Source organism: Rhincodon typus, chromosome 2 (assembly GCF_021869965.1).
Source record: "Rhincodon typus isolate 14 chromosome 2, sRhiTyp1.1, whole genome shotgun sequence".
In the NCBI taxonomy this organism is placed as follows: domain Eukaryota; kingdom Metazoa; phylum Chordata; class Chondrichthyes; order Orectolobiformes; family Rhincodontidae; genus Rhincodon; species Rhincodon typus.
The window spans coordinates 96,525,678-96,552,041 of NC_063333.1; the positions used below are offsets into that span (position 1 = coordinate 96,525,678).

Consider the following 26,364-nt stretch of genomic DNA (forward strand, 5'->3'; position numbering starts at 1 on the left):
TGAGAGTGAGAGTGAGAGTGAGAGTGAGAGTGAGAGTGAGAGTGAGAAGAGAGCACGCACGCGGGCGTGTGCTTGTGAGAGAACGCGGGCGTGTGTATGAGTGTGAGAGCGCGCGTGTGTATGAGTGTGAGAGTGCGCGTGTGTATGAGTGTGAGAGTGCAAGAGCGCGAGATAAAGAGTATAGTGTGGTGGGGTCACCTGTAGTGCGACATGAACCCAAGATCACAGTTGAGGATGTCCTCATCGGTACCAAACTCGGCTATCAGCCTCTGCTCAGCAACTCTACATCGTTGTGCATCCTGAAGTCCGCTTGGAGGACGTTTACCTTAAGATCTGAGGCCGAATGCCCTTGACTACTGAACTGTTCCCCCAATGGGAGGGAATATCCCTGTCCAGTGATTGTTTTGCAGTGTCCATTCATTTGTTGTCGTGGCGTCTATGTTGTTTCGCCAATATACCATGCCCTGGGTACACATACACAAATATGCACACGCATGCACGCACACTCACACGCACTATAAATCTATGGGGTGAATTAGCATTTGCAGATACATTCTATTTTGTTCAAAAAGCACACAATTTGTAGACACAGTCAGTCAATGGGGCATTTTATAAATTCCTCTTTGGAAATAAAACTAGTCTGACTTCAGGTTAAAACACAGATGGATTCTAACCAAGGCCTCACACCTAAAATACATTCAAAAAGAGATACTGGAAAAGCTCAGCAGATCTGGCAGCATCTGTGAAGAAAACATCTGAGTTAATGTTTCAGGTCCGGTGATCCTTCCTCAGAACTGATGATAACTAGGAAAATGTCGGTTTATATGCAGAAAATAGGGAGGAGGAGGAGGAGGAGGAGGGGGTGGGAAGTAAACGATAGGTGGGGATAGAGGCCAAACAGAGAGAAGAGCAGTTGGATAGACAAAGGAGTTGATAACGATTTGACTAGGAGGGTGAATAGCTGTTAATGGGGACTGTTAATGATCAACATTAGGTAGAGTGTAGTGGAAGACTATGTGATAACAAGGCCTGATGTGTGGGGTAGGGGGCTAGGACATGGGAGAGTTTAGGCCCTAAAATTATTGAACTCTATATAGAGTCCGGAGGGCTGCAGGGTCCCCAAGTGAAAAATCAGGCATTGTTCTTCCAGCTTGCACCGAGCTTCACTGGAACACTGCAGCAAGCCTGAGACAGAGATGTTGGCCAGGGAACAGGGTGGTGTGTTAAAGTGGCAGGCATCTGGAAGCTCAGGGTCTTTTGTGCGAGCAGAACATAGATGTTCTGCGAAGCGGTCACCCAGTCTATGCTTCATTTTCCCAATGTAGAGGAGACCACACTGTGAGCAGCGAATGAGAGACTAGATTCATAGTGTTGCTTCACCTGGAAGGTATGTTTGGGCCCTTGGATACTGGGGAGGGAGGAGGTAAATGGCAGGTGTTACACCTTTGCTGGTTGCAGGGGAAGATGCGGTAGGGGTATTAGGAGTGAAGGAAGAGTGGACTAGAGTGTCCCGGCAGGAATGATGCCTCTGGAAGGTGGACAAGGGAGGGGAGGGGAATGTGTCTGGTGGTGGCATCTTTCTGGAGGTGGCAGAAATGGTGTCTGATGCTCTTCTGGATGTGGATGCTGTGGAATTGTAGGTAAGGACAAGGGGAATCCTATCACTGTTGTGGGAGGGAAGAAAAGGGGTGAAAGCGGAAGTGTGGGAGATGTGTCCGATCTGGTTGAGGGCCCTGCTGAAACGGCTCTGAGGAATCCTTGGTTGAGGAAGAAGGTGGACATTTTAAAGGCTCCCTTATCGAAGTTGGCCTCATCTGAACATATCTTTTCTTCACAGATGCTGCCAGACCTGCTAAGCTTTTCCAGCAACTTCTGCTTTTGTTCCTGATTTAGTCTCTGCAGATCTTTTGTTTTTTTCAAAACCTAAAATGCATTGTCTGATCTGAGAGGTCACCTCTTGCATACACTGATTAAACCTTTAGTTACCTCGGGGCAGTGACTTGAAAGAAATTCTGGGATTTGCATTTTACTCAATCAAATCCAGCATCTCCTTTGTAACTGATTAGAGATTTAACAGGAAGTCAGCCAGGCATTTTAGGTTTATTCAATACATTCACATCAGTTGTATGATCCTTTGATCTTTTACTTGTAAATTCTGTGTCTTGGTATTTCCTCTCTCACTACACCTGAGGAAGGAGCAACACTGTGACAGCTAGTGTTTTCAAATAAACCTGTTGGACTATAACCTGGTGTTATGTGATTTTTGACCACGTCAGTTGTACAGCATTAAATCTTCTCTCTAAACACAAACCAGTTTGAAAAAAGTCAAAATCTTAGTATGAACTACAGAGTATTATTTGAAGTTCAACGAGACATGGCATTACAGTACATACATATTAGGAATATTCACATATTAACTTTGTCGACGTCACACGGCGTAAGAAGAAATAATTCAAATTTATATTTTTATAATGTCAACTCAGATATAATACAGAAGGAAAACCAGCAAACCTATGCAAAAGAAAGCAATAAATGTGTTCAGCTAATTTAGAACTATTTATTGTACAAACGATGAGGGCAATCACTCTGAATAGTAACAAATTGAACATCAGTGTTATGCACTGCTGGGTGCTAGCCCAAGAGATGCAGAAGAATTTAAGAACAAATGTTTCTGATCACCTAAATAGGAGAGGTTTCAATAAAAGTCACACCTAAACAAAGAAGAGGAGAGACTCCTCCTAGAATACAGCGATTCAGAATGCCAGAATATAGATGTGCCTAAACAATAAGCTGCTGTTGATTGAGTTTTAAATTCAAGGCACAACTAATATTAATCAATACAACTTTTCCCTTTGCCTGTGTCAATAAAAAAATCTTGTCACAATCAATCCACTCAACTTGTGCACAATTTAGATCTTTAATAGTAACCCATTATTATTCTGCTTTGAATACTACTGAATGGTTTTTACCTTATACTGAATGTCCTCTGCAGCTTCTTGTTTAAGGTCACTGTTTATTTTTAACTGCTGCTTTAATTTTTGCTGGATGTAAACCAGTTCTTCAGCAAAAGCCTGGCTTCTTTCGTTCTCTTCCTGAAGAAAGACAACAGGCAAAAAACATTGTCAAAGGAAAGTACATTCATCTCCCATTTGGAGTTCTGGTTAAAACAGTTATTTCAGGATAATGAACTGTCATAACCAATTTACAATATGTTTACACAATTCTATTATTCCAAAGTGGAACAGATTTTCTCTCATCAGGGAAAGGGACCGAAATACTCTTAACACAGAATGTCTCTCTAAAAACTACGTAGCTGAGTAGTTACTTTAACTGTTCATGACAAACATCCTATGATACTGCTTGATTACTGAGATAGATATTTCTGTTTTTAGATTAGAAAAATAACTAAATTCAGCCAGGTGCCACCCCACAGCCATCCAATCACAGAAGTCAGGATCTCATTCAACCAGTTAACGTTAAATCTAAGCTGACTGCATCAAACATTCACGTTTAATGGATACAATCACATAAGGCATAGGAAATGTAGAAAGAGCACTCTTTGTCACATCCCTGCCCATGTCTGTGAACCCATAAATAAAGTCCTGCTGCTTCAAAGTCAAGTCTTTGATACATGTCATCCAATCCCAAGCTGACACATATCATGACCATAATGGAATAAACGTTTACAGCAGGAACACCAGTGGTAATCATATCTCATTTGGCAATTTACATCAACCATGTAGATACATCTCTTTAGATTTCAACACCAAAATCAAACATGTGGAAGCCATACAGATTATCTGAACCAAACTTCTAGACATGAATAGGGAGAATAAAAAAAAAATCTACTCCACGGTTCTCTTAATCATCCAATGTAAATTTTGGTTGGAGATCAGGGAAATCCTCAAAGTTTACCCCTTGAGATTTTTGCATATTTTTACATAAAGTTATACCAATTAATAATGTCATCCAATCCTTTGAAATTCTACAACAGTACCAACAGTGTTATGAACAGTATTTACTGGGATGTAAACTTCTGGACATTTTTCAGAATAGAAGACTTAGGGATAAATGCATCAACCAATCTTATTGTCCCTGATCTGTATGTAGCTACAGTTGGCTTCAGCATGATAGCACAGAGGGAAGTGAGGGGATGTGGGGCAGAGGAGGGATTTTTAGCTGACCAGACCTTTAATGTTCGACTGTTACACAACCATCTTTGCTATAAAATATCAACAGTTATTAACTTAGGACAGAAATTGGTCTTGCAATATTTGGCCAATACTTAACAGCATTTTATTTTGAGACTTAGTAACCTGATTCACGGTAGTTATTTGGAACAGGCATGAGAAAAACAGATAGGCATCCATTGAATCTCAGCAAGTAAAAGCACATATCTTCAGAAATGGAAAGAAACCAGGAGGAATTTAGGAAATAAAGTGAGAAACTAATGGTTCCCTTCTTCCAAAACTCCACTTACCCAAGTTCAAGTTTGTTAAGAGTGGTCAATGTATGGAAAAGGGAGGCAAAACTTTTGATAATTTGCTGCAATTTCAATCAAAATTAAAATTTCAGTTAGCATAACTATTTCAAAGAGCTGAACACAAGAAAAAATTACAGTGCTAACTACTGACTGAAATGCTTACTTTTGAAAGTATTGTAATTTAAGAATCACCCACACTAGGCTACACAATGTGTTACAGTACCCTCTTCAGTCAGTATTTTGCAAATGATTGGAGAGCTGTTCTTAAATATTAACCCTATGAAATAACAGGGAAAGGCGGTATAAAAGTTGATACAAGATTATTCTGTATTCTGTGAAAAATCCGAATGGTTACCCAAAAACTATCTAATGTCAGAGCTAAGCTTTTCAGTCTGACAGAGGAGAGCTTTGACATTGAATTAAGCTTGCCCATCCAATAATCTCTGCTGCAATCCTCCTCCATAGAAGTCACTCCTAAGACATCTGTGAACGAAATCGGGAACTCATGTTCAATGTGCAATTTTAAGCGGAGATCACCAGAAACAGGGCTTGAGATTGTCTAAATTAGTTTCACGGAATTTCCATTCAGACAGCAGAGTGGACGATTCGGAGAAAAAAAAAAATGAAAATACAGCATCTTAAATCACTGCAATATCAATTCCAATTCCCTAAAGGTATTGTGGTTATGAAATTTTCATTTGTTAGCAGCATTTCAGTTGAACATCAAGTAGAATCTGGAATTGCTTCTTAATAAGGAGACCTCACCTTCAACTCCACATGGTCCCAGTTGCTAGCATTCATAGAATTGCTGTTTAGTTAATAACCTAAAAATAACATTTCTTACATTTAAAAAAGGATAGTGATTGCAAGGTGGAAGCTCAGTGACAGAAGTGTCAGACTTAGGCGCCAAGCATCAACTGGACAGCTAGGAATCAGACAAGGTTCGGGAGGAGCAATAGGACATCCTTGTTTTTGATGACTTTAAAGAAATACAGGTGGATTGCAGACATGGTAGATGGGGGATCATAGTACTGCCCAACGGACAAAAAGTCTTCAGTGTACAAAACCGATGATAGGCCACAAAAGATTTAAGTGAAAATGCAGGCCGTAAGAAAGATGAGCATTATGAGGATTCCACTTCTTAAGCCTGCCCCTCCATTCTATAGTATCTTGGCTGATCTGCCCCATGTGTGAACTCCTCTTCTATGTCAGCCCCTCACAGCTCTCTGCTCCAAGTTTTTAAAAATCTATCTACCTCCTCTTAATTAATTTCAGTGATCTAACCTCCATCATCCTGTGGGGTAAATAATTTCTTTCACATCTCAGTTTTAAATGAGTTTCTCTTCATTCTATAACTTTCACCCTTAGTTCAAAATACCCCAACTAGTGGAAAAATCTTCTCAATATCTATCCTGTCAGGGGCCCTCAGAATCTTGTACACTTCAATAAAGATCAGTCTTCATTCTTCTAAATTCTAATGAATAACGGCCTAAACTGTTTCAGAGTTTTTTTTATCAGGATAACCCCTTCACCCCAGAAATCAGCCTGAATCTCTTTTGAACTGCCTCCAATGCCAGTTTATTCTTTCTTAAATAGGCGGCCCAAACTGTACACAGTACTCTACTAACACTTCATAAAGCTGAAATAAGACCAATTTGAGACTCCAAACCACTTGCACTAAAGGCCAAAATTCCATTTGCCGTAATTACTTGCTATGTGTGCATGTTAACTATTAGTATTCCCTGCACAAAAACACCCAGATCCCTCTGTGCTGCATTTTGGAGTGTCTCTCCCATTAAATCATAGTCTGCTTTTTGATTCTTTCCAAAGCGCATGACTTCACACCTTTCAACATTAAACTTCATTTGCCAAGTTTTGCCCGTTCTTTGAGCCGATCTACTTTCTTGATGGACCGAATTGTTTTTCTGGACTGGAATCATTTTCTTCTGCACGCAATCAAATATCTGTTTCAATATCTGCCACCGCTTATTCACTGACTTTTCCCTTGGTCAACTTTTCCAGTCTACCTTAGACAACTCTTTCTTGAAAACTATTATTTAAGCCAAGGACACCGGTTTCCAACCTGAGATGCTTTCCCTCAAACTGACTTTGAAATTCCAGTTGTGATCACTACCATTATGAGGATCCTTTTCTATTATTGATTTATTAATTGTTGTTAATTTGATTGTTACTAGATAGTCACAATGTTGCAATGTTCAATGAAGACTGTTTTCTGAAGTCATCATAGGCAAAAGATTACAAAGGACTTTGAATAAGATTAGGATGTAACAATTATATTGGCCATTTGCCCCGCAGGGAGCAAAGCAGGCCCCTAACTAGCCAGTCTTGGCACCCGTGCTTCAATAGTGCCTTTGGAATCAAGTAACCTGAGTCCTGCCAATTCACATTTCCAGACACTTCAAATATGGCAATATGGACAAAGGTGAGAGGCTAGGATTTCAAATGTTAGGAAATGGCTTGACTCTCATTTGCAGTGCTTAATGTGAAAACCCAGATCTTTCTCTTCACTTAGACATGTATTTTTATTCCTTATTTGTTAGGATGACAAAAATTCTGGAAAACCTTAGATCAAAGAGATGTTGAAACATTTTCGCTATTATCACTACAGCAGCTAATAATGGATCAAAACAACAGCAACTAAGAATGGATAATAAATGCCAATATTGTCACATTGAGAATGAGAAAGTATATTTTAATCATATTCTTGTTTTGACAAAGGAAACATTTTCTGTCTTAGTGCGAGCTATAGATAATTTGCTAGCAACATAATAAAAACAGAGCATCTGTGTAGACATACTTCAATCTATTATAGATAGCATACAACGTTTTTAGATTGCTTCATAAGTTGGAACCTTAACCAATTAAATATCCCAAGTGAAAAAAAGGTGCCCTGATAAAACATATTCTGAATTACCAGAGATTCTGTTTAATATTTAACAATTAGACAGTGACCACACATCCTGATCAAAGAAAGCACCATGAATATAATACATAATCTAGAAAATAAGGTAAGCAAGATGTCCTTCTCACTGACTTCCAATGATACTCTTTACAGCGTCATTTATGATTAAGTAATCTTTTCATTTCATTCAACTTGGACGCAGCAAGGTATTACTCCAGTGACTGTTATACTTACGGCCAACATCTGCTTGCACTTTTTGTACTTCTCATTTTTTTCCATTATTTCTTTGTTCATTTTACTTATTTGCGTCTGCACCAAGAGATCAAATGTATGGTCGAATGGAGTTGGCACGGCTAGAGAGAAAGCAGCAAGATATTGACTATACCAGTGATAGTTAGATGATCAAGTTTTAACTTTTTATTTTCCCAGACAAGCAATTTAATCTTTTAAGAGCTGTTTTGTTGATTTGATGACAGTCAATGCTGGAACAATTGGACATGTTCAAATTTGGGCTCTAAGCCGGTAATTAAAATATGCAGTTAATTCAGCAGCAGGAAAAAAAATTCAGAAGAAAATACAAAACTGTTTTTTTTCCTGAGAATGTGCATTTTGTGGCAAGTATTTTAGCTATACCTAGATCAATTTATGGAGTTGCACTCCTTCACCAATTTCCTGAAGCCCTGTAATTATCATCCGTTCTGGTGCTTATCACTTCCTTTTAGAAGCCATATATAACTTCAAAAAGGTTTATAGCTTATAAAGGTAACACCAAATGAGACATTAACATGTAGGAACAATTTCACTTGTCAGCTGAAATTACATGACTGTTCTGTGCCTACCACATTAATTCCACCATTGTCAGCAACACACTATCATGACAAACAGGACCTGGAATAAAACCAAGTATCAGCTGGGAAATAAGGAGTATTTGAACTGTTCCAACACAAAAACAGTTTGTAAATCTCTGTTGCTAATGGTGGAGTTGTTTTGCTGATAATTCTCTTTGGGTATAAAGACACTTCAAAAAATGTGTTCCACAGAAGTAAATTAAATAAAAAATTGAGAACAGCAATCTCTACTCAAGAATAAATGAAGATGCACATGCAGTACGAGCAGGTGGAGAAATCCTTGCTTAACTATCATTGAGTAGTTACTTGGTTTGCCTGTGTACTTATTCACTGCAAAGTGGTATATATTTCAATTGAGATTGGAAGCTGATGAAAAGCTTACAAGAAATGCACAAAATATAAGACTGAAGAATACTTCAGGAAATTGTACAGTGCTGGCTTATCTATAAAGCTGGAGCTGAACAAGTGCCCTGGTACCTGAAGAGGAATCTTGAAAAAAGTCAGCTGCTGCCACTGGAGGCGATTCAGTGTTTGTCCCATTATCAGCTAGTTTCTGCTTCTTCAAGACTGTTTCATTTTTCTTCTCTTCCTATTAATGTGATGATGTATCATTAGATTTCTCTATAACTTTCCTTGAACAAAGTAATAATATTCAGATGTCTTACAAAAGCAAAAATAAAATGCACAGAGGCTAAGTAACCGTGTGATGTGACAACACTTTCCCAATTTCAAAAACCTGCAAAGTGTCCTGTTTCATCCTTGAGAGTCATGTACAAAAATAGAAGACAGGCAGATTTCAATAGAATCCCATACTTTAGCAAAATATGAAAACTGATTATTATCGCCATAATGTTTTCAATCTCCCCAATAATCTCAGGCCTTCAATGTCTGCAAAAATCTCATTTTCTCCTCATGCTGCTGTGGTTTTACTGTCTGTTTCATTCTGCTGGACAACTTCAAATAATAACATATGCACAGCCACATACTGTTAAATCTCTCTTCACACCTTCCTCAATAACTTCTTGCTCCATGGAAAACATGAAGCTTTCCTTGAGCTCTCAAAGGCTGTCCATCTTTTCCTATCATGTGAAATTTTCACAGGAATCAGGAGAATGTTCTATTCTGAACAACACAACTTAAATTGAGGAAATAGCCTTCCCTTTCCCCCCGCCAAGGTAAACTTTTCTGTTCTTGGACTCTTGGCTGGGGTGGTTTAATGAGTATTGGGCAGCCTGCACTACCTCATCCAAATGCCCATTATTCATGACTGAGCATTTACTTACAACCAGGCCCAATCCTCACCACAATCAAACAAAAGACACCTTCACCAAGGAAGCACAGAGTCATGATGACTGAATTTTTCCTCTGCATGTCAGGAGTGCAGAGAATATCACAACTTTCATTTATACAATGCTTTTCACGGCCTTGGAGTGTTCCAAAGGGCTTTTCAACTAATGAAGTACTTGTGAAGTACTGCTAATTCTGTAATATAGTAAACAAGGCAGAAATCAATTTGCACACAACAAAGCCCCATAACAGCAAGGTGATAGCAATCAGACAGTTTATCAAATTGGTTGAGGGGTAGATAGCCGCCGAGGAACCAGGAAGAACTCTCCTGCTTTACATCAAAGTAGTGCATTAATACTTTTCACATCCAGCTAAAAGTGGTTTAATACTGCATTGAAAGGTTGGCACCTTTGACAGAGGAATATCAGCTTGGATTTGTGCGCTCAGATCTTTCTTGTGGAGCTTGAACCAACAATAGTCTGATTAGTGATACTACTGAGCCACGACAGAGGCAACTGTCACATTCCCACTGCAGCTGCTGCACAAATTAGGTACTAAATGTACCTGACAGAATATCCAGCAGTTTTGATGTTTCATGTTTAACATGAACCTGAATAAAGTGCTAAGCAGTGAATTTTGATGCGCAATGAGTGGGGTAGATGATTGAACATTAGACAGAATGGGCACAGAGGGAATCGCGGATGGGAGGCAAATGTGGAACTATCTAATCACCACTTCCCTGCTGGTCACATAATAGGTGTTAGCAACAAAATTTACAACTGGTTGTCCATAAATAATGAGTAAATATCTTAAATGTCTAAATTTAAACCTATGGTCATTTAATTGTCATTTTTAAAATTTTGTGAACAAGCTTTGTTATTGTTATATGGACTGCATAGAGGGCAACAGAGCAAAGAATGAATACATGTAACATAACAGGATAAAATGATAAACATTAGGACCTATATCTTCTGATATGACTGGGAATCCCTATTTCTGACCTACATCAGACAAAATGTTGCACATTTCCTTTCCTGCTCAGTTTCAGGTCCATCTTGTGATGGAGGATCCTGCAGAAGTCTTCAACTGCAGGAATTCTTATAGAGAAGGCCCAATGATTCTTCCATATCGTCCATATTCCTGGTAGTAAACAAAATTTTAAAGTCTAAAGCCTCTTTGAAAGGTTATGGAGAGAAGGCAAGTCTGTGAGGGTGGGGTGAGTGGGTGAGATTGGGTTAGGTGCCATTTGGGTGAGAGGATTGAATGCTAGATGAATAAGGGGATAGGTGTTAGTTAGTGGGAGAGGGGGATATCAGGGGTGATGAGAGTAATTGGCAGAACTAGTTTTAATCCTTTTAAATTTTTCAGCGTAAGTGTCCATTAACTAAAATGAGAACCCTCTGAAATCTAACTCAGACTTTTAGACTGTTTTGGAGGGTTCCACATACTGGGTTAGTACCCTTCAGAAGTACAAACTTCCCAGGTAGCTAGTGAGCTAGAATGTCTAAGGGGCCCTGACAAGCACCTTTTACGGCATGTCAATTCTCTGACAGTCCAGAAACCAGAAGATCCCAGTCACTGATTTGAATCTGTGTGCCACTATGCAACTGGTACTTCATAAGCAAGGCTCATTTTTTCCAGCAGACAGCGACAACAGTGCATATAATTGATAAATATTCAAAGAAAAATTACACATGAAGCATTTTCACGTTTAAAGGTTTGAAAACATTAGTTTCTTTGAAAGTCTGGAAGATAGGTGGACTGCTTATAAAGAGATTACTAATATTACTTTGGACAATTTTTTTTGAAGACTTTGGTGGGAGTAGACATTTAACCTGTTGCGCAAGTTTATTGAAAGTTACGTGGCCTTAGCTAACTGAAAATTGCTTACTGAAAATCACTTGCCTGGATTCATGGCATCGAGGTGCTGGTGTTGGGCTGGAGTGGACAAGGTCAGAAATCACATGACACCAGGTTATAGTCTAACACAAGCTTTCAGAGATGGAGTAAGGCTCCGAAAGCTTGTGTCTTCAAATAAACCTGTTGGACCATAACCTGGTGTTGTCTGATTTCTGACCTGGATTCATAGCAGCCAAGAGTTCCAGTTTGTTTGGACATTGAATGGAATTCATTTGGGGGTACAACCCGAGAGAGAAGCTACTCAATAAAACCAGTTTAAAATTCTCAGACTGCAAATTATGGTTGACCACAATTCTGCTGATGGGCAAAAGAGAGGGCGAAAGCAGTATTTCATTGTTCTCTTCACAAGCCTCTGGCAGAGTTGTTTTGACAATTCCTGAGTAAAACGGCATCCAAAACTCCCAGTGATAATTACCTCTGTTAAGTGGCACTTGTGTGCATGTGCCAGGGCACTAACCAGAAGCCATCTTACCTTATCCTTTCTTTCCTTAAAGAATAAACAATCATTGGCAAAATGTTTTATCAATGTCAATCCCCGCAGACAAAGTTTCATTTCTCCTGTGTATTTGTTAAATATTTACAAACGAAAGCACTCATTCTTTCATATTTCAGCTTTAGCTATTTGCAGAAAAAGTTTTTTCAATAAAATAAATCGATAACTTTGTTATTTATTAAAGAAACCTGGTTGATGGATCTTTTTATTCTGAACCTAATAGAGATTAAATACATAACTGGTCATATCAGTAACCGGCAAACCATTTAAATTTGTGCTGGGATCAGTAGTTAGATGGAACTACAGAAAGACTGCGTACTCCTCCAACATTGGTCATAACAGAATGATATTTCGTATTACTTTGATCTAACACTTCTACAACAAATCTGAAATGCCTGAACCTCCCAATATTTAATTAACACTTCAGATACAGTACTGAGAAACCAAAAAAATTAGGGAAAATGCTCATGATTGAAGTCTAATTTTTTTTGTTGTTTTATCATTCCAAGTTATTGCATTACCCAGTAGTCTAAAATAAATATTGTACTCACCAACTGCTCTGTCAATTTAACAACTTGCTTTTGCAGTTTTTGGCAGTCCTTGTATTTTTCTTTGTAATGTTCTGCAGCCATCTGCAACCTTAGCTTTAAATCTTCAACTTCTTTATGCAGCTCTTGTTCCACTGTATTGTCAGCCACTGAAGAACCCTAGCATCAATTTGCCAAATGATAAAGAAATTTACAGTTATGACGTTATCATACATTATTCTGCAGCTGAGGCGTGTCTGTACCTCTTTTGTCTTCAAGAACTTCATAATGGTGCCTCTTTGAATTAAGGAAAGTTTAAATTAAATTTGCAATTAATTTGCATACAACATTGCTCTAATTTGGTAGTTAGCTTCCGATTTCTATAGAAAGAATGCCAACATGAATTATATTAGGCTGTTTTTAGGTTCAAGTTATTTCAAGAAAATCATTGGCTGATGTAACAGTCACACACTGGAGGTACTAGATCAGGGGAAATTGGGACCTTTGTGAGATCACCAAATTTGAGACAACCGGGTATCTGCTATTCATTTTCAGAATCTGAACAGGCAATTATACTCTACACTGACTTTTTATGAAGTAAAACAACTTAATTTATATCTAGCTTTGTGTCTAACTTTGAATTACTCTTAATTCAGAAGATTGGAAATGAACACCTGGAACTATATGCAAGGATCACAATATTCAGTTCTCATTGGTATTCTTGGGAAGTTATAATAATATACACAACATCAACCTACTATTGGTCCTGAAAACCTGAAATAAAAACAAAAAATGTTGGAAATACTCAATGGATTAGAAAGCATCGGTGAAGAAAAGAGTGAATGTTTCAGCTCAATGACCTTTGTCTCTTATTGTTCACTGATTAGGCCAGCACTACTACCCAGCTTCCTATTATTGCCTGTATTGCCCATAACTGCCCTCGAGAGGATGCTGGTGAGATGCTTTCTTCAACCACAACAGTTATGGAGTCTGAGTATACTACAGTGTGGAAGTGAAGTCCAGAATTTTGATCCAGCAGCAGAGAAGGAATGATGTAGAATTCCAAGTCAGGATGGTGTGTGGCTTGGGAAGGAAATTGCAATTGCTGGTGCTCCTATGAATCTGCTGCCCTTGCTGTTCTAGGTGGTGGAGTTCACAGATTTGGGGTGCTGAAGGTGTTGTGGTGAGTTACAGTTGTACACAAATGGCACTCTACATTGATGACAGAATGAATGAATGTTGAAGGTGGTGAATGTGATGCCAATCAAGCAGACTAATTGTTTTTGATGGTTGTCTTGAATGTTGCTGGAGCTGCACTTGCCAAGTCAAGTGAACAGTATTACATAACACTTATTAACTATGCCTTGTAGATTAGGGACAAGATCTGGAGAGCCAGAAGGCAGCAATTAGTTAGGCAATTTTTCCTTAGTTGTGAAAAAAAATGAAAAATACTTTGGTTTTTAGCTAAGTAACAAGGAAGACAGTGGAAATATGAATAACAGGGAAGATCAGCTACAGGGTGAAAATGGGAGTGATTAAATGATAAAAGAGTTGGCACTACAGAACAAAAGGGAGCGGTAACGAGATAAGTAAAGAAACATACAATACATCTATTACCATCCAAAAGCAAAGACGAGAAACTCAAAGGCAAAATTGAACACGAAAAAAAAAGAGTGGGGAATTAATATAGAGATAACAAGGTGTAGAGCTGGATGAACACAACAGGCCAAGCAGCATCAGAGGAGCAGGAAGGCTGACGTTTCGGGCCTAGACCCTTCTTCAGGAATTAATATGACAGGAAACCAGAAGCTTAGGGGAATGCAAAGTGATCACCCAATCTGTTTGGTATCCTTATTGTACAGGAGACAACACATCGCTTGTAAATATTGTATATGAAAAGACACAAACCACTGCATCATGTGGAAGCATTTTGAATAACAAGAAGAGTGCAGGTAAAAAGGCTGTTATGACATCATTTACACTTGAATGGAAAAAGGTTATAGGAAGGAGAACGGGTGTTGAGGATGTTCGGTGGTTGACAATTGTAAAAGGAGGCTGACTTTGGAATTCTGAAAAGAGAAGAGGAAGATGTGCTTGGTGGTAGCATCTCACTGGAAGTGACAAAAATGCCAGCGGATTATCTGTTGAGTAGAGAGTCTGGTGAGATGGAAAGGGAATCTTATTATCATGAGAAGGAAGCAAATGGGTTAAAGCTGAAGTGTGGGAAATAGGATGGATGGTGTCCAGGACCCCGGCAATTACAGTAGGGGAACTGCAGCTTATTTCTGCAAAAAGGAATACATTGATCATGAGCATCATCCTGACAGAGAAAGTTGAAGAACAGAATGGAGTTCTCACAGAAAGTATGATGTGAGAAAGTGAAGCTAAGGCGATTGTGAAGTTAATGGATACAGCGAATACTCAGTGAATATTCCAGGAATAGAGACTGAAGTTGGTAAAGGGAAAGAAAGAGTTCAAGGAAAATGCAGGGAAGGTGACGGAATGACAAAAATTGGAAACAAGTTCAGAATAAGAACAACAATTAACAATGTACCAGAAATATAGATGAAAGACAGAACCCAAGTAAGAGTGGAACAAGAAATGTTTCATATGCCCTACATGAAGGTAGGACTCACGATCCAGGTCCAGACAGGCAGACAGGGGACTGGTTAAAGGGCAAGGTAGAACTGCTGACCAAAGAACTGGTCACAAAGGAGATGACGATAGGCGAGGAGCTCAGTATATTGCCAAGCTCAAAACTGATTGAAGTAGGAGCTTAAGGGGATAAAGTGCAGCCCTTTGCTAAGCACAAATCATTCACAGTCAGTCACAGAGGGGAAATAAAAGGACACTGTAAATACAAGGCAAGGGGTATGGTTAAATGAAGCAATGAGATTGAAGGGAATGACTCGATGCACATTGATATGCATGAAATTTTTCAAGTTGGTGATCAACCACAACTGAAGAAAACATTTTTATATTCATGAGACAAGGCGTGAAATGAAACTGATGAATAGAACAGATTTTAAGACAGATATTTAACTCAACGTTGAGGAACAAAAAAGTTTTGATTGTAGCAGATGTGGGATTGCCTATAGGAGGGATAGTCATGTTCTAAAAAACATTTACACCTGAAATAACGTGTGTGATGCAAATCAGCATATGCAACTGAGAATATATCCAACAATAAAATAGGCTATGAGAACCAACTTTTCCAAAACTAAAAGGCAATTTAAATCAAATTGACATAAAACCAACAAATAAATATAATAAAAACTTAATTGGCTAAAGCAGGTTGCTGGGATGAGTCAGCTGTTTATTGGCCAAATGCAAGATACTCATGTTTTATTTTAATTTATTCAGGATGTGGGCATCATAGGCAATAAAGGTTGGCCTAGCCAAAGTACACAAAGGGCAGTTAAGAGTCAACCACATCTCTACGCCTGGAGTCACATGTCGGCCAGACCAGATAAGAGTCATCATTAGACTTTTAATTCCAGATTTCTGTTGAATTCAAATTCCACCATCTACAATGAGCAAGTACTGAAACTTATTTTGTTAGAGATAAACAGAGGTGCCATTACACTATTGAGTGCATTTAAAAAGAAAAAAACCTGAAGCAAATTTGGACGAAACATGCAAAATCTTTGGAGTAGTGGTGATCAAGAGTTCAATTATTTTAATATTACAAAAGGTGCGAAACAGGAATAGACAAACCAGCTCAAATCAGTTCATTCCAGTCTCCATGTTCCACGTGAGACTGGTTGGAAGTTCTATGTTTTTAGATCACTTGTAGGTCAAAGAATTCCTTCTGAATTGGATTTCTTGGTATTATAAACTTAGATAATAATAATGTCAAGGGGAAAGAAGGGGATGAACTTATCAACTGGTTTCAAAAGAATCTGCTTGATCAACTTATTTCCAGACCCCAATGAGGGAAAAGGCATTGTTGGATCTGGTTTTCAGGAATGAAGTGGATCAGATATCCTTTGAGGAACTGATAGTGTGCTGTAACCACTGTGTCATTACATACAGGTTTGATGTGTTGAAAGGACAAGGAGCAATCTCAACTAACAGGAATTGAACGGAGGACAGCGAATTTCATTGTAACCTGAATGTATCTGTCCAAGATAAACTGGAATCAAAAGAATGGCAGAAAATATGTTCCAGAAATGGAAGGGGAGATTATTTAGGTATGGGTGAGCTACAAGTTCAATTCTACACACGCCACTGCCTAGGCAGAGATCTCCAGCCCCGGTGCTACTCCTGGCCTGGACATGCAGCCGCACCCACAAACAAGCATAGTGGCCCTGCTCCCAACCCAAGCATAGTGAACCCGCGAGAACACAAGCCTTGGTTATTGAGAGCTGATATCCTGGCACCCAGCATCCTCGGAGACATGCATTTAGATTTGTATTCTATCAGGGCAAAGACATTAAAGCTCCTCAATGCCTGACACAGGTGCATCGCTTTAAACCACAGGTGTAGCCTTTCCTGCTGAAAACCCGCTCTTTGGATCATGGAGCCTTCTACTTGTCCCAGAGTAAATTATCTGCCACAGAAAGACAAATAGCAAGCAGCTGTTCTGAGAGTGGCAAAATACTGGTGCAGCAGCAAAATCCAATTTAATTTGGTGCATAATGAGCTTAATTAATAAACAGGATAGCTGGAGAAGAGAAAATTTCCCCATGCAACAATGTTAATATCCAAAACAGAAGAAGTAAGCAACTGATATAACACGTACCTTTTCTTTTTTTGATAATGCAGTTTTTAGCATTTGCATCTCTGCCTTATATTTCTTTTCAGTTTCAGCAAGTTCATCTTTTAGCAAATCAATTTTTATTCGTGCATTATGTAGATCACCCATGGTCTTGTCACGTGTATTGGAAGCATCAGCGAGCTCCTGAGCTATCAATGCAATTTTCTGATCACTCGCTTGTACGTGCTCCTCAGCTCTACGCAAACGTTCACGAAGAACTGATACTTCATCCTGAAAATCACAACAGTTGACAATAAGAAAACATTTTATCGCTATTCTTTTGGTCATCAGAACAAACCAAAAGATTCAAAATTGTGACGGCAAGTCAAAAGAAAAGGATCAGCCAACACGCACATATACAATAATGCACTTTTCACGACGCCAAAGGAACTTGCAAGGTTCTTGAGAAGTTAGATGATCTGAGAAATACAGATGTAAAAACATATGAAGGCAAATCACAACTACTGTCCAGTACACCGAAAATGGTGTACAACACTGCAAATAAACAGGACTTTTTTCTGAGATGGCCAGTCTACCTACAAAAACAAACCTAGTTAACTGAAAATAAATGTTAGTAATAAGGTAGCCAGAAAGGTCAACCCTTTACTTTAACTTATAATATCTTTCTTGTTACATTTGAGTTATCACTTCTTATATGCACTTCGAACTTTTCACTTCTACCCCAGCCCCAATCACACCATCTGTGACTTTGCATTTGGACTATCCATTCCCATTTTAAAAGCCACTCTCACCCCAATAACTACACCAATTCCTCCCTGTTCCATTCAAAGTCTTCCTTGTTATACTGTCATTCATCATTGGCCCTCCAGCATACTCCACCAGACCAGGTGACAAGGCAAAAATTCCTTATTCGCAAGCCGTTTCCACCTTCCCTATCTATTTGCTCAAAGATTTCATTTGCTTTCAAAAATCAATTTCCTGGATTAATGAATAGAATGATGGAATAAATTTATTGTCTGTTTCTCATTTTGTGCACCACATTGCCAGTAGAAATTGAAACCTCAGATGCAAATGATTAGAGCTTATATTTGATTGCCAAAATTGCCAAGTCAACCTCAAAAATCCACTCACAGGTGCAACCAGAGGAAAATCACTCTCATAAATAAAATGGAAGAGAATGAAAGCAGCCCCTCCACTCAACATCTATTTCTCTCCTGTGCTTACAGTATGTGGAACACCCCTTGTTCCAGTCTAACTTGGGTCCCTCCCCAAAAGTCTTTCTCTGGTATATTGATGACATCAGTGTCACTTTGGAATTGGAAAAACTTGTCAAGTTTGCTGCCAATTTCCACCCTGCTCTCACCTTCATCTGGTCCATCTCTGATTCCTCCCTTCCCTTCCTCAACATCTGTTTCCACTTCTGGAGATAGGTTTGTAGTGGATATCAGTGGCCAGCCTATCGACACCCACAGTTCCCTGGACTATACATCTTCACACTCTGCTCCTGTAAAGACTCCACTCCATTCTCCCAGTTCCTCCGCCTCCCTTGCATCTGTTCTGATGATGCAAAATGTCACAGGGGGTCCTCAGAAATGTCAGATCTTTTGTCAATTGAGGCTTCCCTACCACTATGGTTGACAGGGCCCTCAGCCGTGTCTGGCCAATCTCCCATACTTCTGCCATTACTCCATCTCTTCTTCCCTAACACAACACCGATAGGGTGGAAAGTGAGGACGGGCAGACCTTATCAGCTTTCACATGCAAAAGATGATAAGCCACAATTTCCATCACCTCTAGCCGGATGCCACCACCAGACACATAATGCTATCACCTCCCTAATCAGCCTTCTGCAGGGACCGTTCCCTTTGAGGCACCTTGGTCCACTTCTCCTCAAATCGCACGACATTTCCCCAAGCAATTCGACATCCTTCCTCCAGGTGAAGCGGCAATTTATCCGCACTCCACTCAATCTAGTCTACTGAATTTGCTGCTCACAATGTGGTCTGTACATCACAGAGACAAAACGCAGACTGGGCAACTGCTATGCGGAACACCTACGTTCTGTCCACAAGAGCAACACCGCACTTTCAGTTACCTGGCATTTCGACACACAACCATGTTCACGGGCCAACATTCTGTTTTGGGCTTGCTGCAGTGCTCCAGCAAGGCTCAGCACAAGATGGAAGAACAATATCTCATTTCCTGCTTGAGGATCCTGCAGTCTTCAGAACTCAAGATCAAGTTCAATAATTTCAGAATTTGAATAGCTTCTTCCATGTCTTTTACTGATCCCCATACCCAGGCCCTGTCATGACATGGGCTGCTTTCAGCACAGCCAATCCATTTTCACTTATAGTACCCATTATCAGCTTTTCTTTCTCCTGAGCATATTGTCACCTATCCCTTTGTCCCCCTAACTGCTGTTCTCTCTCTAGGTTCCATTTCAACCTATCCTCTCACTCTTTCCACACCCCCACCAACCTCTTTCTTCAGCACAAGTACCATCTTTTCATAGCTACCATCAGTTCTGAAGCAGGCTCATTAGACTCAACATTAACTTTGCTTTCCCTCCACAGATGCTGCAAAACCTGTTGATATGCTCTAGCAATCTCGGTTTTTGTTTAAGTTTCCTTTCTGTTATTGACAAAAGGGACAAATAAGTGGAACAAATGGTGAGGATGCTCAGCATTGATTGCAGCCTCCTCTCTATTTTCCAGACTGAATGAGTGCTTTGCAAAACACTTCCAGTCTGCCCCTAATAATGACTCTGACCTTGCAATTGTTAGCCATTTCAAATACACCATCTTGATGTCGGGTTAACATTTGTGCTTTAAGTCTACTTCAAGGCTCCAGCGATGCTCACACAAGCTCGAAGACGGTACCCTGTTTTCCATTTTAGCACTTTACAGCCTTCAGGACTCAACATTATACTTAAAAATTTAAGAGCACGATCACCTCTTTGTTCGCTGAAGGGTCTAGGCCCGAAACGTCAGCCTTCCTGCTCCTCTGATGCTGCTTGGCCTGCTGTGTTCATCCAGCTCTACACCTTGTTATCTTAGCTCTAAATAAACCTACTTCTGATTACTCACACCAAGGAACTGCATCTATTTCGCACTGAAATTTTTCTCTTTCACTACCCATTAGCACTTCATTTGTCTTTTCCTGTGGGCATTCATCGCCTGCTCTAACTCTCCTCTCACTGTCAGCAGGGTTTGCAGACACAATGTGTTCATCTCTTGCTGGCTGAGCCACCTCAAGTAGTTTTGAGAGGAACTCATGATATTTTAAAAGACTGCCTTTTCAGTCAGCATTTCTTACCATGTTAGAAGCATTAACTAACAGTTCCTTTTGCAATTTTTCTTTTTCTGACAAACATTGCTGTAGCCTTCCCACTTCTTCCTTGAAATGTGCCAGCATGTTTTCTTTATTTGCATCGAGATTTTTAACAGACTGCATCTCCATAACCAGCTTTGTGTTTTCAATTTCTGTATTTTTTGCATGGACCTGCAAATAATTGAAATTACTCATACAAGTTAATTATTTTGTTTACTATCTAATAGAAATCAAATGCCTAGCAAATGAACATTTTTGTGAACCTAAATTAAACATGTAAAGGAACATCATGCACAAACACCAAAAGATTACTTCAAACCTAAATAGATTTGAAAAAGAATGGCCAAGATCTACATGGAATTTGAATGGATAACCTTCTGAAAAGCCACTGCAATACAAGGTCAGTATATTTATCTTACGAGCACAAAAGAAACAAACAACTAAATATTAATTATTACAATGGTTAATTATTTGGAAGTGGAAGAATAAAATGGCATTTCAAAATTAAATGAGATGATCTGACACTGGGCCACATGAAGAGTTTATAATTCAGATGACCATGCACATGTATTACGTTACATTGAGGACAGTCAATGGTGAGAGTGAACAGGTAACAGTTACTTTTTGTACAAATTCCTCTTTGGTAACTGCCAGAAGCCAAAATTTTAGCCAACCAAGTAAACTTTATTGCCTTCCGCGTGCTTTTCAGTAAGACATGAAGATCATTTGTGCCCATAAGCATGGTGAAGTCAAGAAATGGAAAAGATCCTGAATGTGTCCCTTTCCAGAACTCTTGCTTCATGTTCTCAGCTGTGCAACAGTTGCACATCGGGTTGATGTGCTCTGGGTTTATTAATAAGAAATTATCTTCGAAGCTAAATACTGGGATCCTAATACTAGTTTCTTGATTTTATACAGTGTAAACAAACCTTAGGCTTTTCTTACCTGTATGGCCATTATATTATAACATAAATTTAACCCAAGAAACCAAAAGTTATTACACCTTTTACCTTGTAAAGCTCTTTCTCATCCTTTTCATTCTTCAACTGCAATTCAAGTTGCTCTTTTTCAACAATGAGTCTCCTCAGTTTGTGCTTTATGCTGGGGAAGCAATGGCATACTTTTAACTAGGTCACAATATAAATCTCAAGAAAGTATAAGTGACATCAAAATGTAACAATGCCCGAAAAAGGTCCTATTAATAAAACCGTTTTAATGCCACAAACTAAAGTTTGTCCTCATGCAGTGCTGCAGTATGCATCTTCAACATTCTCACATAACACAAACTCAGGCTGTAACAAAATATAACGTTTCAATCCTGAAACAAAAAAACCAAACATTTGAAAACTGACACAGTCTTAAGAAATTGTTAACTTGTAATAGAATTTTTAAACAAATTGAAGTGAGAACTTCATTTCAAAATGCAAGAAAGGTCTGGCGTGTTTTGATGATAACCTGAAATCCATTATAACTGATCGTTTTAGCACTCATTTTTAAAAAATCTATGAAGGTATTTTCTGCAAAAGGAGCTGAAGTGGTAAAATGATAAGTTGTCTCCATTTTTGTACAAATAATTTCACAGCTCAAGAGTCTGCCAGGCCCACTGCAACATTATGGCCTACATGTCAGAGTTATTTGGCTATTTTTATAGAACAGTAACTAACTAAGATAATACATCACTTAACTACTGAGGTAAAAGTATGACTTTTACTTCGACCAAAATATATTTCACAAATAATAGTGTAATACAATTTAACTAACACTTTACCAAAGTTGTTTAAGATGAAAACAATTCTGAATGGAAGCTTAGGCAAGATATCTCTTTCCATTAAAGCATGTATCAGGAAACAAAATCATCTGTTTCTTATTTATCTCAAAATTCAATAAAAATCAGAATGTAAGCATCGAATTACTTAATAAAATTATACAAACAGGCAATGAGATTGGCTTGAATTACAATGTTTCAACTGGCTGTAGGATTTGTATTTTGGACAAATTGTCTTGATTAAGTGTCTTATCGGAGCTGATCATAAAAGCCCTTTCAAATTTTTCTGCAATTGACATTTCAATGGAAGAATGAACACATTTTAGATAATTATACGTAATCATGAATCTCTCACATTAAATGATTTCAACTCAATACAACTAACATTTGAACAGATTTGGTGTTTTTGCCTTTGTTTAAGAAGGGATGTAAGGAGAAGCCTGGGAATTATAGACCTGTGAGTCGGACTTTGGTGGTGGGTAAGTTGGTGGGAGTGATTCTGAAAGATGGGATTTATATGTATTTGGAGAGGCAAGGACATTAGGAACAGTAGGCATGGCTTTGTGTGAGGAAAATTATGCTTCAGAAGCTTGACTGAGTTTTTTGAGGAAGTAACAAAGATGATTGAGGGCAGAGAGGTAGACATTCATAGAATCCCTACAGTGTAGAAACAGGCCATTCGGCCCAACAAGTCCACACTGCCCCCTCCAAAGAGCATCCTACCCCGACTCATTCTCCTTACCCCTGCATTTCCCCATGTCTAACCCACATAATCTAGGCATCCCTGGACACTACGGACAATTTAGCATGGCCAACCCACCTACCCTGCACATCTTTGGACTGTGGGAGGAAACCGGAGCACTTGGAGGAAACCCACGCAGACACTGGGAGAATGTGCAAACTCCACACAGACAGTTGCTCAAGGATGGAATTGAACCTGGGTCCCTGGCGCTATGAGGCAGCAGTGCTAACCACTGAGCCAGCATGCTGCCCAACACTGTTTACTTAGACTTTAGTAAAGGTTTTGACAAGGTTCCACAACATAGATTGACTAGCAAAATTAGATTAAATGGGATTTAGAATGAGTTTGCCAATTGGACACAAAATGGGATTAACAGCTGGACACAAAGATGGTGGAGGGTTGTTTTTCGGACTGCAGGTCTGTGACCAGCCTGTTCCACAGGGATCAATACTGGATCCACTTTTGTTTGTCACTTATATAAATGATTTGGATGAGAATATAGAAGGCATGGTTAGTAAATTGGTGGATGACACCAAGATTGGTGGTACAGTGGACAGTGAAGAAGGTTATCAAAGATCACAAAGAGATCTTGATCAAGTGGGTCAATGGGCTGAAGATTGAACATGTTCCCATAAGAGCTTAATTTGGATAAATGAGAGATATTGCATTTTGGTAAAACAAACAAGGGCAGGACTTATACAGTTAAAAATAGGGCCTTGGGTAGTGTTGTAAAAGAGAGGGACCTAGGGGTTCAGGTATGTAATTCTTTGACGTTTGCACCACATATACGTAGGGTGGTTAAGGAGGTATTCAGCATGCTTGCCTTCATTGCTCAGACCTTTCAGTATAAGATTTGTGACATTATGTTGAGGATTTACAAGATGTCAGTGAAGCCTCTTCTAGAGGACTGTGTCCAGTTTTGGTCACCTTGTTCTACGAAGGATATTGTTAAAACTGAGGGGATTCAGAAGAGACTTACCAGGATGTTGCCAGGAAAGGAGAGTTTGAGTTATAAGCAGAGGTTGGATAGGCTGGAACTTGTTCCACTGGAGCATAGGAAATTGACAGATGATCTTATAGAGATTTACAAAATAATGAGAGCTATAGATAAGGTGAATGGCAGGTGTCTTTTCCCTAGGGTGAGGGCTTTCAAGACTTCGGAGCATATTTTTAAGGTGAGAGAGCAGAAAGATTTACAAAAGGCAGGAGGGGCAATTTTTAAAAAAAATACACAGAATGGTTCATTTTCAGAATGAACTTCCAGAAGAAGTGGTGGCTGTGGGTACAGTTACAACATTTAAAAGATATTTAGTTAAGTATATGAAAAAGAAATGTCTGGTGGGATATGAGCCAAGTGCAGGCAGGTGGGACGAGTTTAGTTTGGGATTATGGTTGGCATGGATTGGTTGGACCAAAGAGTCTGTTTCCACGCTCTATGACTATATATGTGTTTTGTTTCAAAAAGACCTTTCAAGGCAGTGAATTGAAATTAACTTCAGTCAAACATTTTTTGTTGCTACTTCATGGGACTTTTGTCATTTCTTTTCCAGTATATATTTTGCATTTCCCCTCCCACCTGATCCCAGAGATTTTGATTACTTTCTGTTTAAACTCACTTCTGCTATTAGATTCAGTGTCCAAAATAGCAAAGAAAAGAAATTAGTGCTGCTCGTGGAATATTTTTTAAAATTCATTTGGTACATGAGCAATGCTATTAAGACAAGAATTTATTGTCCATTTCAATTGACCTAGAGAAAGCAGTCCTATGGTGTAGTTACTGTTGAGTCCAACTATTGACTGCCACTTCTTTAACTTAACGATTTTTTTTATTGCTCCCAAATTTAATAAAGATTTTGATCTGCAGAACAAGTGCCCTGTACACATGAACATTCACATTCCAGCCTGTTATCTTGCAGCAAGTATCTGTAATTGCTTTTGATCTGAGCCATTAATTCATTTCATTTCTTACAAATGCTATGTTTTGCTATCAGAGCCTTTATTTACTATTTTTTGAAATCTATAGCCTCGTAAGATCGTAAGTAGAAGGAACACGAGTTAGCCCTTCAGCCTCTTGAGCCTGTTATCTATGAGCACATCAAGTTTGCACATTCTGCCTCTTCTTGCCATATTCTGAATATCATTAACTTCTTCATTACATTGGTCTCTTGTTAAGCAATTTCCCTTTAACTTATCGACTCTCATTTGAACCCTTGCCCTTGCAACTTAATTTGAAGTGCTCTCTACTGCTTCAGGTGTAAGAATACTGGTTCCAGCAGTGTTCAGGTCAAGACCAACCCAACAGTACAGCTCATACCTTTAACAGTGCTGGTGCCAGTGCCCCATGAATCAAAACCTATTTTTCAAACACCAATCTCTGAGCCACGAGCAGCATTGAGCTTCATGAAAGTAGATGGGACTGCTTGCAGCCAGGCAAGCGAACAGTGTTCCACTCTTGTCTTGTATTTGATAATTAGGTTTGACGGAGTGACAATGAAAGTTACTCACAACAAAACTCTAGCACGACAATGGAGAAAAGGTCATTGAACAAGCTAGGGAAAACGGGTGGACCTGCTCTGAGGAAATCCTGCAACAATGTTTTGGGATTTAGATGATCCGATTCTAATCCTAACCAGAAGCCACCTTGCTTTGTCCTAGCTATGGCACCAGCCATCACAGTAGCTTCCCCTGCAACTCTGACGGAATTGAATTTTGCTCAGACTCTTTGATGTCACACTCCCTCAAACATTACCTTTGTGTCAAGGGCAAATCACTCTCACCTCACCTTATTCCAGCAATTACTGGCAAATATATCTCGTATATGAAAATAAACATTTGCAATAGTTTGCTGCTGAACAAAAAAAGGCAGGAAGACAAGCAACATCAATTTGGTGACGATGGGGTTGGTTAGGAAGAGAATATAACATTGATGACTGACATGAGGACGTGTTCATATGCTATGGAGGGGTAAAAACTAAACGCCCATGGCAAATCATAAGATTTTCCTATAATTATGAATTCATATAGGAAGCTAACTCCACAGCACAGGAAAGTTTTCATACCTGTCTAATTCAGTTTCCTTTACAATGGCTTTCTGGTTTGCAGTTACGATATCTTCTTCAAGTTGAGCAATTTTTGCGACTGCTTCCTTAAATCTTTTCTCAATGTCTTCTTTCTCAAGTTTTAAGGCTTCTGAACTCTGGAAGAGATCCTAGTTATAAATGTGAACAAAAACCAATGAAGAAGGGAATTGAGCAAGACAACAAATTAGAATTGTTTTTAATGAATCTGTTTGGACATTCTGACACACTTCTATGGCACATAGG

General features: G+C 39.1%; 1 protein-coding gene across 1 annotated transcript in view; it reads right to left on the reverse strand.

Moving 5' to 3' along the window:
- The window catches only part of tax1bp1b (Tax1 (human T-cell leukemia virus type I) binding protein 1b), a 43,721-nt gene that overhangs the window by 6,086 nt on the left and 11,271 nt on the right, over window positions 1-26,364 (reverse strand). Inside the window, exons 4-11 of the mRNA XM_048610957.1 lie at window positions 26,101-26,249; window positions 21,545-21,635; window positions 20,520-20,705; window positions 17,226-17,471; window positions 12,506-12,661; window positions 8,732-8,843; window positions 7,641-7,759; window positions 2,970-3,092 (exon numbers count right to left, since the gene is read on the reverse strand). Of these exons, the coding sequence (XP_048466914.1) occupies window positions 2,970-3,092; window positions 7,641-7,759; window positions 8,732-8,843; window positions 12,506-12,661; window positions 17,226-17,471; window positions 20,520-20,705; window positions 21,545-21,635; window positions 26,101-26,249 (1,182 nt within the window). The remainder of the gene's footprint in view (window positions 1-2,969; window positions 3,093-7,640; window positions 7,760-8,731; window positions 8,844-12,505; window positions 12,662-17,225; window positions 17,472-20,519; window positions 20,706-21,544; window positions 21,636-26,100; window positions 26,250-26,364) is intronic.